General features: G+C 52.0%; 1 protein-coding gene across 2 annotated transcripts in view; it reads left to right on the forward strand.

The window, feature by feature from the left end:
• Positions 1–13,951, forward strand: part of Clmn (calmin) — an 88,079-nt gene that overhangs the window by 59,222 nt on the left and 14,906 nt on the right. For both annotated transcript variants that reach the window (XM_026411776.2, XM_026411777.2), the window contains exons 3-8: positions 3,288–3,383; positions 5,540–5,623; positions 9,906–9,998; positions 11,237–11,427; positions 12,088–12,281; positions 13,110–13,192. In XM_026411776.2, the coding sequence (XP_026267561.2) occupies positions 3,288–3,383; positions 5,540–5,623; positions 9,906–9,998; positions 11,237–11,427; positions 12,088–12,281; positions 13,110–13,192 (741 nt within the window). The remainder of the gene's footprint in view (positions 1–3,287; positions 3,384–5,539; positions 5,624–9,905; positions 9,999–11,236; positions 11,428–12,087; positions 12,282–13,109; positions 13,193–13,951) is intronic.

Below are 13,951 nucleotides of genomic sequence, written 5' to 3' on the forward strand. Positions count from 1 at the left end.
AGCCAAGAAGGCCTCACCCGTGCCTCAGACACTTAGGAGCATCCTGGCATCCACCGTGGGACACGTTAAGAGCCATCTGCAGGCATTGGGCTGCTTTGTGCAAGAGCCCTGCATGTGTCTTTCGTCCAAGCCAGACTAGTGACATGACGTTCCCGTTGATGGGAGATGTTGCCTGCCCCTATGGTGTGCTTCACCCACACCAATCATGCTTAGTACCAGGCACCAGCAGGAGCTTCGTTAGTCCTCACAGCAGCCCGGATTCCCTCTGTCCAGTTAGAAGGGGGAAACGAGGCCCCCAGACCTGGTGTCGCACGGCTTCTGCTGGGTATTGGGCTCAGCGGCCCTCCCCGCCTCTCTTCCTTACGTCCTTTGGCCCTTCCCTTTTGAGTTGCATTTTCTCTGTGGACTGCACCTGTACCCACCAGACCAAAGCCAGCCCCAGATCAAAGGAGGGGCTGCAGACCAGATGGGGGATGGGAGGGCTGGGGAGGGGGAGGGGAGACGCTCATTTCTGGATGCGAGGCTCGCGGGGGGCAGCGGAGGCCCAGACCCTCCTTAAGGTGTCCTGCGTGGGCTGGAGCTGCGGGATGGGGCGCTGTTTTTCTCAGACAGCTGAGTTTATCAGGATCCATGTCGCTGACTTCCCCTCTTCCAACTCCCTCTCTCTGGTGCTGAAGACCAGCCAGGGTCTCATTTCTGTTGGAAGCTGGTGACACTCCACTTTATGGGACCCAGTGTGTCTCCTTTCTCCTCTCTCCTTTTAAATGTGCTAGAGCAACGGCTCTCTGCGCTTAGCGGAGGTCATTGAATGATTAGAAAACAGAGAAAGTTAGTGTGGATCTTGGGAATCAGAACTCTTGACTGAAATTCCGATTCATACAGTTCACCTTTAGGCTAGAATATCTCCCGAGCAGGCACATGACATGACCACCGGACTTCTGCTCCCTGCTGCATGCGGGCGACCCCAGGGCTGTGACCTAGCCACGAGCACCCTGAACTCTGTGGATAAAACGCTTCCTTATCATGCAGGAAGCATTAGGAATCATTTGCCACTGGCCTGGATTCTCGGTGCACCTTCAGTGCTGCTTCTACAGTGAGGTGCCTGACGTGCACCAAGGTGGCTGAGACTCCTGCTGCGGGGCCAAGGAGAGCCAGGGAGGATTTCTGTCATTCTTTCTTTATAAAATTATTTGTAAATAAATAAACACAGAAAAGAACAGAGCGTCGTCCAGGGCCGGCGACACCCCTGCACTCCCTCGCCACCCGGAGTGAACCTGTGTCAGCAGCTATCATTCCAAGGATTCTCTCCTCTGCCAACTTCCTGCCCCTTTCTCGGGGCAGGTGGGTAGCGGCTGCCCTGTAGATAAATCCGATAGCACCTGAACCTGACGCATAATAAATAGGGGAAAATTAACAGCCATGTTCCAACCCTGAGACTTTCAAGAGCGGCCTCTCATGGGCGGGAACCAGGAACTCCTTGGTGAGTTGGGCTTAACTGCAATTTGAAGGCTGTCAGGAATATTTACTGAGTCTCTGGCTTCTGGAAAAATTCCCTCATTTACCGAAGGAGTTAGATCATGCAGAAAGCCCTGGGGGTGCAGTGGACTCGGCCATACCCATCCCCTGAAGCCCGGGAATGTTCAGGCTGGGACTGTTTTCCCTGGAGCGGTTTCAACGCCTCCCCCTGCCACCCCGCAGGATGGACCCCGGCCAAGACCCTGTTTGATGTCGTGGCGGAGGCACTTACAGGAACTGCCAGTGGAAATTATTCTTTAGGTTGAACTCCAGAGTCAGGCCCGGCCCCAGTCAGGGCCGGTAACTGGAAATTTTGTTAGTCCATTCATCAGGGGGGTTTGGTTCGGGTGTCTCCTTTCTGCCTCGAGTTAGCAGGAATCACATTTCCGTAAGAGCCACAGTCACCCGAGGCTGTCGTGTTTGGTGTGGAATGTGCCCAAGGAGCTGGGGGAGTTTGCAAAGAAAATAGTTTGCCTTTTGGTTCAAAGTTGCTGTTGCCCTCGAAGCAGAACCTTTTTCTGTGCACCTGTGGGTGGAATCGCCCTGTGTTTTGACTAACTGGGGGCACAGGGACTCGTATAAAAGGTAAGGAAATGCTGCTTTCCCCTAATAAAAAATAAAGCACAGTCCTTCCAAGGCTTGATGGAAAGGAAGAGGGCTTTCCCAAAGGAGAAGAGTGACTGGCCACAGTTCCACTGTGTCGCCAAGGTTTTTCCCACCTGGGGTCTCTGGCTGGCTAGGGCTGCCACGGCCCAGGGTCACTGCATTCCATTACTCATGCCTCCTATGTGAAAGCTCAGCCCTTCCTTTGTCGCCAGGAGCAAAGAGAGCACCCAGGCTAACCACTCTCAACTGGCCAAAATCCCATTCCCAAAAGGAATTCTCCTGGAGCCCCTGAAGAATGCAGGTTTTCTGACCCTGCTCCATGACGTTAAGTCCCCACCATGGGGTAGATCTCTTAAAAATCAAAGGGAGCTCAGAAGAGGAAAGTGAACAAAGAGTGGTAGGCACCAAGGGAGGGGGAAGTGCTGGGGAGGGATATTGGCCAAATTATATTGTTACATCATGTGCATGTTCTAATATGTAACAACGAATCCATCACTTGTACAACTATAATGCACCAAGAAAAAAAATGTGTATATGGGGGGGAGTCCCCACCATGCCACATCAGAGGAGTTATTATCAAGTTCATTTAGTTGACAGACCCTCAGGCGGGTGCACATCTGGAGACAGGAGCGTCTGAAGGTTGGGGGACCCTGCCAATACCCAGCCTGAGGCTAGAGTGCAGCTAACCCAGTGCAGATCTGGGGTACACTTGAGTCCCGCCATCACGGCCTGATGCAGGGAGCAGAATTTTATCAAAGGGCTGTTTAACCAAACGCTGGATCTCTCACTGATCCTCTTTGAGCCTTGGTTTTCCCAAATCCAAAGGCTATCAGGACGTGCCATTTCTTTCTAACTGTAAGTAGAAACATGGATGTGATCAACTCTGGGGTCTGAGATCTCCGGCTTGGAGGATCCCCAAGGTCACTTACTGAATTAGTCTCCTGTTGCTGAATCTCTTGCACAGCTCACCTGCCAGGTGGCTGTGCGAGTGCTGCCCAGGAGTCACCTCCAGGGGACGAGCCTCTTACTCCCTTGGATGGGCTTTCTGCCTAGAGACAGACCTGGATGTCTGGAAGCCTTCTCTCGATCTGAAACCTGCCTCTCTGACATAATTTTGTGGATTATGTAGGCATTAATCGGCTGCTTTCTTTCCCCATGCTCCACAGTGTGACCCACCTCTAGAAGTTACAGACCTATTCGTTGATATACAAGATGGCAAAATCCTAATGGCTTTGTTAGAAGTCCTGTCTGGGCGAAACCTGGTACGTATGTTTCAGAAGGATCCGGAGGAAATAAGACACACGGGGAAGCAGAGCCGAAGGGTTCTGTCCAGTAGACAGGTGCTGGCCCTCGGTGGCTCTGACAAGCCCCTGTGAGGAGGAAGGTTTATTTGGCTCGTGGTTTCAGGCCAAGGTCATTTGGCCCCATTGCTTTGGGACTGAGATGAGGCAGAACTTCAGGGTGGGAGCACATGGCAATGCAGATGCTCACCTAGGGCCACCAGGAGGCAGAGAGAGAGAGAGAGAGAGAGAGGAAGAGGCTGAGGTCCCAGTGTCCCCTTTATGGATAAACTCCCAGTGACCACACTTCTGCCTACTAGGCTCTGCCTGTAAAAGGTTCCAGCACCTTCCGGGAGCCTCACAGGCTTGCAACCAGGCCTTTAGCCTTTGGGGGGCATTTAAGCTCCAGAGCATGACCACAGGGGCAGATGGAGTGCACATGCGCCAGGTGGTGCAAAAGTCCTACAGCCAGACACACAGAAGGGCGACTCTCCTTATCAGTGGGATATACCTGTAGCTAAGCCGTATCTTTTTTAAAAAGCCAATATATCTTAGTGAGTAAATAAGTAAATGCCCAGTGTTTACCGCACACCTGTGATGGGTAAGAATTGGAACTAGAAATTAAAGTGCAGCTAGCCAGTTATTAACCAGAATAACAGCTAAGAATCAGAAAAATTGAAGGATGTTTACCAACCAAATTCTGTGATCTAACCTGAGGCTAGCCCTAGAACTGCTGGCTTCTAGAACATTCTTTTAAATAGCACTGACCTTGAAGGATGTCCACTGATGTGGGCATTCGTTCCTCTCCGTGGTCCGGGTGTCTGCTTCTCCTCTGCCTGGAGTGGGTCTCTGGCAGATAGTGTTTGTTGTGCAGTGTGTCCTGTGTACCTCAGGATGTTGAGTGTCTGACCGCTAAGTGCCACTAGCACCCTTTGGTACAGTGACCAAAAACATCCAGATATTGCCACATGTTCCCTGAGGGGGATCCAGTCCAAAGCCCCAGTTGTGTGGAGGCTGAAAATGTTGCTCTAGACTCCGGTGTTTGGATTGGCCTTGGTGACACGTCGTGCCTACAGGACGTAGCCCAGCCAGCAAGGACTTCTGCCGTCTGCTCGTGGCTGTTCCGTCAGAGCCCCCACTGCTGTTCTCAGGTCAAGCGTGGCTGGGCTCTCACCGACCCCTCCCACCTGTGCCTTCCCAATAGCAGAGGAGGAGATGCCCGTCGCTCAGAGGGACCGTGTGGGGACAGGCAAGGAATTCTAGTGAAGGGCGAACCCATTGCTGCAGAAATAGCATTTGGCTTCTTAGCAGGTCTCCAGGGAGCCAGCAGCACGGGCCCCAGAAGGCTGCATGAGAAACTGTGCTCTGGCGCCTTGTTCTGCACTCCCAGTGACACAGGCTCCCCACCTGGGTGTCAGAGCACGGGCAGCAGACCCCGTGGTGGCCTTGGTGGTATCTCCTCCACGTCCTCAGGAGCCAAGAGCAGACCTCGGCCTCCCTGTTAGCTTGGCCTTGAAGTGGCACATGTTTCCCAGGAAGCACAGGAGCCTCCAAGGGGGCCCTACCCTGGGGTGTTGTCAGAGTCTTAGCTTCTGCAGGCCTCTCTCTCTCTCTCTCCACCTGAGATAACGGCCCACAAAGCTCTTGGCCCAAACCAGAAACATCTGCTGCCACCAGGGAGGGCTCGGCTGAATGATTTAGCAGCTGAGTGGTAATGCAGGACAGCTCATTGTCCCCACTAGAGTGTCCCTAGTGCAAGGAGAGCATGTTATTGCAGGTCTCTGGAGGACAGGGGATTCCAACAAGCCAGGAGCTGGCTGGAAGAGAGAAATTGGACAGATTTGTCCCTTGGAGACTTATTTGGGTCCCTTGCATTCGCCAGCTCCAGTGAGTTAAGTCCCAGGTTCCGCACAAGGCTGACTGTTGAGGGTCCCTGACATTCCATTTGCACACCCCAAGATGCACTTGTGTGTGGGTTTGGATGCAGTCCAGGTGGGTTTTAGCCACAGGACCCTAACTTTCTCCAGACATTCATGTGAAAAGGGTAAAGGAGAAGCGTGCCACCCCATCTCCTGCCACCCTGGGGCCTCCCGAGGTGCCTGGGTGGGTTAACTGGTTCCTCTCCTTCTGTTTTACAGCTGCATGAATACAAATCCTCATCACATCGTATTTTTCGGCTGAACAACATAGCGAAAGCTCTTAAGTTTTTGGAAGATAGCAATGTAAGTGTTTGGAGCTCCTCTTGTGAATGGGAGCTTGTCCTGTGACCGGAAGGACTCGCGGGAAGTCCAGTGCTGGTCACGAAATGTGAACCGGTCATCCAGCTAGCATGGCCAAAGTAAACTGAGCTCCAGTGAATGGCAATCAGATCATCCACTCGTGGGGGACACTGCCTCACCCTGCCTACCCCACCCCATGTCTACCAGTTTTGGAACTCGATGCTCAGCCAGCCTGGGGGAGGGTGGGGCTGCTGACCGGCTCTCAGATCTTTGGAATTTAGTTGACCTTTGCATTTCTAAGAGTGCAGCAGACGTACCAGAGGGTAAAACTTTCTCTTAGGACTTAGAATATGACAAAAACAAAGGAGGAGAGGGGGTGAAGGGTACGGGGGACATCTTAGCATCCCCTCCTCTTTGATAGGACTTTGGAGGCTGAGTCCATCTTTTCTGTGTTTGGATCCCTTGCAGATGGGTTAGGGTGGCCCAAGAGGGTTGAAATTCCAAAGCTCTAGTTTCATTAGATTTCAGCAATTAATCTAAGCTTCAAAAAAAAAAAGAAAAAAAAGTCTTCAGCTAAAACTTTATCCTGACGTCTGATTCATCTGGGTCCTCGGGTAAGTCACAGAGGCTGATGGTGGCTGATTTCAGCAGAAGGGAATTTGTTGAAAGGATGCCAAGTAGCTCATGGAATGAACGGAAAGCCTGGAGAATGGGGGATGGTGCCCAGGGATGCCAGGTGCCAGGATCGCTGCAGAGCCCACCTGGAGGATCTGTGAGGGCTGACCCCACTTTCCTGCCCCTCTGCCTCTAGGTGGCCCCCTACAGCCTGGGAGTAGGAGTGCTCAGTATGTGATTCCATCCATGTGACATGCCCAGCACAGGGAAACTTCTAGAGATAAAAGTGCAGTAGTGGTCGCTAAGGGCTGGGGGAGGCAGAGGAACAAGGTGAAGAGAGGGTATGGAGCTTCTTTTAGAGGCAGCGAAGATGTTTTAAAATAGGTGGTGGCGGAGCTTCTCCTCCCCTGTACCTAAATCCAGTGCTTTAGGGGGGTGCATGGAACAGACACCGCTTCTCTCTCAATGAAGCTGTTTAAAAAGCAGGCATCGCCTACATCTATTGAAAGCCTCCTGTCTGCAGAGCTAGTCACACCCTGAGCCTGAACGTGAACGTGGATCAGCCCCGGCCTGGAGCCCGTGGTCACTCCCTCACTTCCAGGAACCATGGGCAGATTACTTACCTCTCTAAGTAGGTGACAGAAGCAAGGCCTACCGGGCCCAGAATAGGGCTCACTGGGGAGCTCTTGCCACTCCCCGCTCTTGATGGGCTTTGCTCACTGTGACACCCACCTCTGTGTCGGGGTCAGCCTTATCTTTGTCGCAGTGCCTACCCTGCATTCCACAGGGACGTTGTACTTGGGACAGCGTGAGGCCTTGGAGCAACTGTCTGAGGTACTCATTGCTCTTCCTTCCGCCTTGGTTGACCTTGAAATGCACTTCTCCTGTGCTGACTGCCCACACGGATGAATCCCCCATGATGTGGCGAACCCTGTTCCTGAGCATATCCTCACCCCACCCCCCGGGTAGGCAGTAGGCTTGCTTCCTACAGGCCCCTGGGACCATTTACCATGTGTTGCCCGTGGCCTGGGGCTGCACCCCATGTTGGAAACATAGCAGCTTGAGAAGTGCATCTGAGCCTTCAGGACACTTGGGGTCAGGAAGAAGAGGCCTCGCTTGGCAGAGAAGCTGTGATCCTGCAGAGTCAAGGATGCAGGGCTGAGCCCGGGATGGGAAAGCACAGGGCCATGGCTCAGGAAGGCCTGGCCTTCATAGTCTATGTGTAAATCTAGAGATAAAAGTGCAGTAGTCTTCATGAACTGTCTTCCACAATGCCTTCCTGTACGATAGGCCATTATGGCTCCTCCAGTCTTGAATTACAGTACAAATCTGGGGAAATCCCCAGGGTGGTGCATGTCAGCTTTGTGCCTAGCTTGGCCCCTTTAACAAGCAGGTGGGAGAGTGAGTGGCCTAGCGGGAAGATGCCCACCAGTGAGGGGGACAGATGCGAACAGGGCTTCCAGATGTAGCCGCTGGCCATTCCCAGAATTCCCAGAGTACTCAGGGGCCCTGTGGCTCCTCCCTGTCCTGCTGTCCCTGCTCCAGGAAGACAGCCCTCACTGGCTCTAGTGAGCCAAAGCAGTGCCCAGAGCTGGGGGCTGGATCCCAGGGCAGACAGGTCCTCCTGCTTGCTCCGGGGTGCAGATGTGGCTCCACAGAGCTGCCCACCCTCCCCACTGAATATCACAGTGTTGACTCCGGTGGCAGAAATGGGTTGCCCCACAGGACCAGGCCCGTGACCTCCTGCAAGCCATTCAGTATGAGCCTTGGCTTCCTCCTCTGTGAAATGGGTGCACTGTGATTGTGAAAAGAACTAACCTGTGAAAGCCACTGGCCGGCAACTCTTGCTCCAAGGTGTGCCAGCCCCGAGGAGAAGTAACCCCAGAAACCAGTTAGCCGGTCCATTTGCTTTCAGTCTGGAAAGCCCAGCTGAGTTGAGAGGAAGAGGGGAAACCATATCTGAAGCTCTAGACTCAAGTCGGGCTGTTACATTGCTCATTCCCCCCAAAATGAAAAATGTCCAGGCAAACCAAAACCTTTGGGCTATCTGCTTCTTTAGGCCCTGAGATCATTAGGTGCCACCACCTTCTCTTGGCCCTGGACAGTGTTTTAATCTCCAAACGGCCTTCCCAAGGGTCGCTGCTCCCTGCTCAGCCCTCTCCTCTCCCCTCTCTGGGGACAGGATGCCGTCATATTCGCGGCACCCCACAAGGCAGCTCTGCCTTTCTCTCCTTCTGGAACCCCAGCTCAGAGGGTGGTGGCCATCACTTGTCACTTGGGCTTCCTCCAGGCGGGAGGAAAGACGAGGAAGACAGGCTGGCTGATTGCTTTGATTCCCCTGGACTGGAATGAAAACAGTGACTGCCAAGAGCAGGGGTTTGGGAAAGGGCAGCCAAGGCTAGCCAGTGATCCGTCCTGTTGACATGTGCTTGTGATAGATGGGGACAGAATATGGGACCCAAATTTGATTGGCTGTGTTATTCACAATGTTGACAACTTCCTTCCTGGCCTCCCGCCTGCCCGCGATGAGCCCCTGTTGTCTGAATTACATTCTTGGCATCAGCCTGCCAAACCGACGTCAGCCAGGGGACTCGGGAGTCTCCCTCAATTAGGTGAGCCAGGCCTCGCCGACGGGCGGGCGGTGTCAGGAACCCCCAGCAAACAGATAGGATCAGGGTCCAGTGTCAGATGATTGGAAAAACCGTGATGGAAAAGGAGAGAGGAAAGAAGTGGGGAAAGAAAAGATCTGTGTAATGGTTCTCCTCATTTTTCCTTTCCCAGTGCCCCAGGCAGAACTTTGCAGTGGGAGTTGTGGGGTTTATCTTGACTTATCTTATTTCTCCTCTCTTCCCCCTGAAGGATGTTTTAGACATTTTTACAGAATTGTTCAGCAAAGAGAAGGCAATGTGGCCCTTCCCAGAGAGATGCAGAGCTGATGATCAGTGTAGGGGATAATTTGCATTTCTAAAAGTTTCCAGGCGATGGTGCTGCCCATCCAGGGGTCACACTTGGCCTTAGGACTTTACCAAGAGCATCATTCTGTGATTAAATAAAGCAGGTAATTCCTTAGGGATTTCTATAGTGGAAACATTGTAACCAATGGAAACATTGTATCCAGTCAGTAGAATGTTCTGCAATGGTGCAGAATCTCTGGTTATCAATCTTAACTCACTATTTCTAATCTCCTGTGGCCTTACCCTTCTCTCACCCCACCCCCAGGGTCTGTAATTGCTGGTGTTCTGTCTTTGTCCAAGGGTGCTCTCAATCCAGAGGCGCAGTGACCTTAGGTGCAGCCTACAAGCAGATCTCCTGGGCACCTGCCGTTTATCCTTGGAAAAGATCTACTGAATGAAACCTTACAAATTGTGTGGCCCTGGGCTCATTGTACTTAACCTCTCTGAAATGTCCTCTGAACTATAGGGTTAATAGAAGCCCCTGCCTCCTAGGGTTGTTATGAGTACAGACTGAGTTGATGGTGTCTCCCATGGAAAGCATTGTGTATGTGCTCATTAAATATGCTTCTGCATTCTGAGTGTCCCTGAGAGATGGTCTTGGCCAGTGCCAAATGGCACAGGGTGAGCAAGAGAAACAGGCTTAAGACGATGACAGAAAATAGCAGAGATGGTCCTCCTTGGAACCCCCTGTAAGCTGACGGACTGCTTCTCTCCAGGTTAAGCTGGTTAGCATCGATGCGGCAGAAATAGCAGACGGCAACCCCTCTTTGGTTCTTGGCCTCATATGGAACATAATCCTCTTCTTCCAGGTAAAATAATGTCCTTTCTGTAACACATTATAAGGGTCTTGAGTCCACTTAGTACCAACAGAACAGTGTGGATCCAGCTCAAGGGAGTCAGTGAGACTCGGTTGCTACAGACTTTGACTTTGCTGATCACTGAAATAGAACTGGAAATAGAAAATAATGGTTTGTTATTAAATGATCCACTTGCGAAAGATTTCCTTGAACTTTTGGCATAAGGATTACTTTCCAGAGACACAAGCACAAACAAAATTTGGATCCCATTCTGTGTGAATCTTGAACTTAAAAAGAAAGTCTCTGTATCTCTGAGCCTCAATATCCACAACTGTGAAATGGGAGCAGTGATCATAAAATGTGGTGAGCAGCCAGAAAAGCCACGTGCAAGGGCTCTTTGTCCACTGTCTAGTGTTTTATGCAGGAGTTAGTTACTATTGTGTAGTATCCTAAGAGATGCTAAAATGATCAGAAATGGTTAAAAGTCAAGGCTTTAATTCCGACCAGAGCCTCACTCATTCATTTGATACATATCTGTTGAGTTTCTCCAGCATGCCAGCTCCTGGACCTGTGAGGCCCTTGTCCTCTCAACCCTCTGGGATCACAGACAGGTCACTCCCTGCTATGTAATTCTGGGGTGCAGGCCATGACCAAGGTGTGATCTGGTGATGTAAGAGCCCCAAGCAGGGCAGTGACCTCAGCTGAGCAAGGGAAGTGAGGCAGACTTCCTGGAGGAAGGGACCAGAGCTGGGTTTTGAAGAGTGAATAGGAGTGTGTGTGAGCAGTGCTTCTCAGATTCGCTGGGGAATGGATGAAATGCAGGTTCAGACTCCGTAGGTTGGTCTGGGGCAAGGCTTGGGGTTCTGCGTTTCTCCTAAGTGCATGTGATTGGAAGAAAGGGACAGCCAGGCAGCAGAACTCGATTGAGCAGGGACAGTGGCCTTGAAATATCTCCTGGGAGTGGCAGGTGATAAGGAAAGGGGGGTTCATGGAGTCGGGTCAGGAAGACCTTGTGTGCGGAGGCCGGCCAGAGCGGCATAGGCTGCCGGAGGGGCTGATCCTTCCCTTGGAGGGTACCTACACCCCCAGTAGAGCAACCAGCCGCCGTCGGACAGGCTTCTTCCCTTCAGAGAACCAGCTCTGCGTGAGCCTGTCCCTCCAGCCACGTCTGAGAGCTGCAGGTCAACACAGGGCTGCTCACCGGAAGCGTCTGTCTGGCCCTGGTGTCTGAACTGCTGTTTTCTTTCTAGATTAAGGAGCTCACGGGCAACCTCAACAGAAACTCTCCATCTTCCAGTCTGTCACCTGGCTCGGGGGGCACAGATTCTGACTCTTCCTACCCTCCTACACCCACCACCGAGAGGAACGTGGCAATATCAGTGAAAGACCAGAGGAAGGCCATCAAGACCCTGTTGGCATGGGTACAGAGAAAAACAAGGAAGTAAGCTGGGCCCTCTGCCCACCGAACAGTTAATGAGGGGTTTTCAGGCCAAGGGAGGAGGGTCCCCTTCCCTGGAGGGGCGAAGAAGAGGGGAGTTCCCAGCTCTTAAGATGCCAGTTGTGCCCACGCAGATGCTTCCTGTGTGCCTTCAGAGCAGGGAGCACTGTGCTTAGCGGTGTCTGCACACAGAGCTGATGAGAGGATCTGAACGGAACTCAGAGGGGCTGTCGCCGCACCAACTCCCAAATGGCTCATCTCTTGGGTTCTGGAAATATGTGCCCATTTATCATTAAGCCTCAGGGTGTCTTTCAGAGTTTGTATCTACTTTATAGAAGTAACAGCATGGGCGGTAACATAGTCAAGGTCAGGTTTGGCCTGCTCAAAACTGAGATAGGTGAACCAGAGCGAAGCGCCAGCCCCCAGCGTACCCCGGGCCAGCGGCTGAGGGAATTGATGCCTGGCAGAATTCCCTCCCTTGCTGTTTTATTCATAGTAATAACGATAGTCGGTGCCACCTCACGAGTGGCTTCCATGTGCCACCTGCCTTGTGCATTAGGTTGACCATGGGGCAGGGGTCTACACCTGGGGCCACTGCAGCCACTGCCCCTGTCCTGATCGGCTCACTCACCTGCACGGTGTGCCGCTGTGGTCCTCCTCCAGGTATGGCGTGGCGGTGCAGGACTTCGCGGGCAGCTGGCGGAGCGGGCTGGCTTTCCTGGCTGTAATCAAGGCCATTGACCCCAGCCTGGTGGACATGAAGCAGGCCCTGGAAGACTCCGCGCGGGAGAACCTGGAGAAGGCCTTCCGAGTCGCACACGAGGCCCTGCATATCCCCAGGCTCCTGGAACCAGAAGGTAGCACGACGCTCACTCCTCCGTGGTTCCTTCTCAGTGATTCTTATCACAAACGTACCCCCTGCTGTTCCAGGTAGAAAATTTGAAAAATACAAAAAATTCTTCTATCTCCTATATTCCCATATTTTTAAGGCACCCATTTATAATATTGTGACGTAGTTGGCATTGTTCAGTGTATGTGTCATCTTGTCTCTTACTGTTTTAGCTAAGTTGACACACGCATCTCACATATTGCTGTGATGTCAGGCACCAGTAAAGATAAAAAGCACCCAGTAGGCCTACTAAAATTCACTCGGCTCCTCCCTGCTCATGGCCATCAAGGGGGCTTCAGAAATGATCTGTTTTGCCCAGAGTGGGCAGCACTGCAGAAAGCTCAGCAGGCAGCTCAGATTGTCCCCTCAAGGGCAGGTCCCAGCAGCAGAGTGGCAGAGTGGAAGGGTCTGCACCGAGCGAAGGAACTCAGCTGTCTCTTCTGTCACATGGCTTTCCCGGGGTTTGAGCGATTCGGGACTCGCTGTGGCAGTCAGTGGGGTGCACAAGTCACCAGACTTGCTGGTGGAGCCAGCAGTGAGCCATCTGCTCCCAGTGGGAGCGACTAAGACACAGGGAAGGATGGACGGCACGTTCAGAATAAGAAGCCGTGGCTTTCCATCCTGGTTCACCAGTCTGCTGTGAGGTTTCAGTGAAGGGATTCACCCTCTCTGAGCCCAAATTTCCTTACTTAGAAAAAGAGAAAGCCCTCGATGATCGGTGGGCCTCTCCACTGAGCGCCCTGCAGTGCTGTGGGGAAACCCTGTGTCCTGCTAACCCCCGTGTCTCTCTTGACAGACATCATGGTTGACACGCCGGACGAGCAGTCGATCGTGACTTACGTGGCCCAGTTTCTAGAACGTTTTCCGGAGCTGGAAGCTGTATGTTGGTTTTCCTTGCCTTCCGTTTCAAAAAGTGTACATTTCCACTGGCTGCCATCAGACCCAGCGGGGACTTGGACTGTCATTCTCTGTTAACAGGGACAACCACAAGTTGGTGGTCCCTGCCTTGCCATGTTTTAACTTCCAGATTATATATAACATAGATTACGTGTAAAAGTTGGGGAGGAAGCTGGTCACCTCTTTGCCAAACCTCTTCCCATTGCAAACTTTATAAAATTATAAAAGACATCCACTTATGATGCAGATCAGCCACTTGATTCTTCAGCTGTCAGGCGGAACATCTTAACAATCACCAGCCTTTATCAGTGTTAAAAATATATTGATCCAGTTGTGGTGGCACACGCCTGTAATCCCAGAGACTCAGGAGGCTGAGGCAGGAGGATTGCAAGTTCAAAGCCTGTCTCAGCAATAGCAAGGCGCTAAGCAACTCAGTGAGACCCTGTCTCTAAATAAAATACAAAATAGGGCTGGGGATGTGGCTTAGTGGTTGAGTTCCCCTGAGTTCAATCCCTGGTACCCCCCCCAAAAACAAAAAAAACAACAAAATATATATATATACACACACACACACACACACACCCTTCATAGACATGCTTTATATCTTCAGAACCTCAGATATACTTGGGATAGAATATTTTTGGAGCAGAATCACTTTGCAGAAGTGATGGCTTCATTGAACACCCCTCCCCCACCATGCACAGCCCTGAGATAACGTCAACAAAAAGAATGACAGTGACA

The sequence above is a fragment of the Urocitellus parryii genome, chromosome 6 (genome assembly GCF_045843805.1).
Source record: "Urocitellus parryii isolate mUroPar1 chromosome 6, mUroPar1.hap1, whole genome shotgun sequence".
NCBI lineage: Eukaryota > Metazoa > Chordata > Mammalia > Rodentia > Sciuridae > Urocitellus > Urocitellus parryii.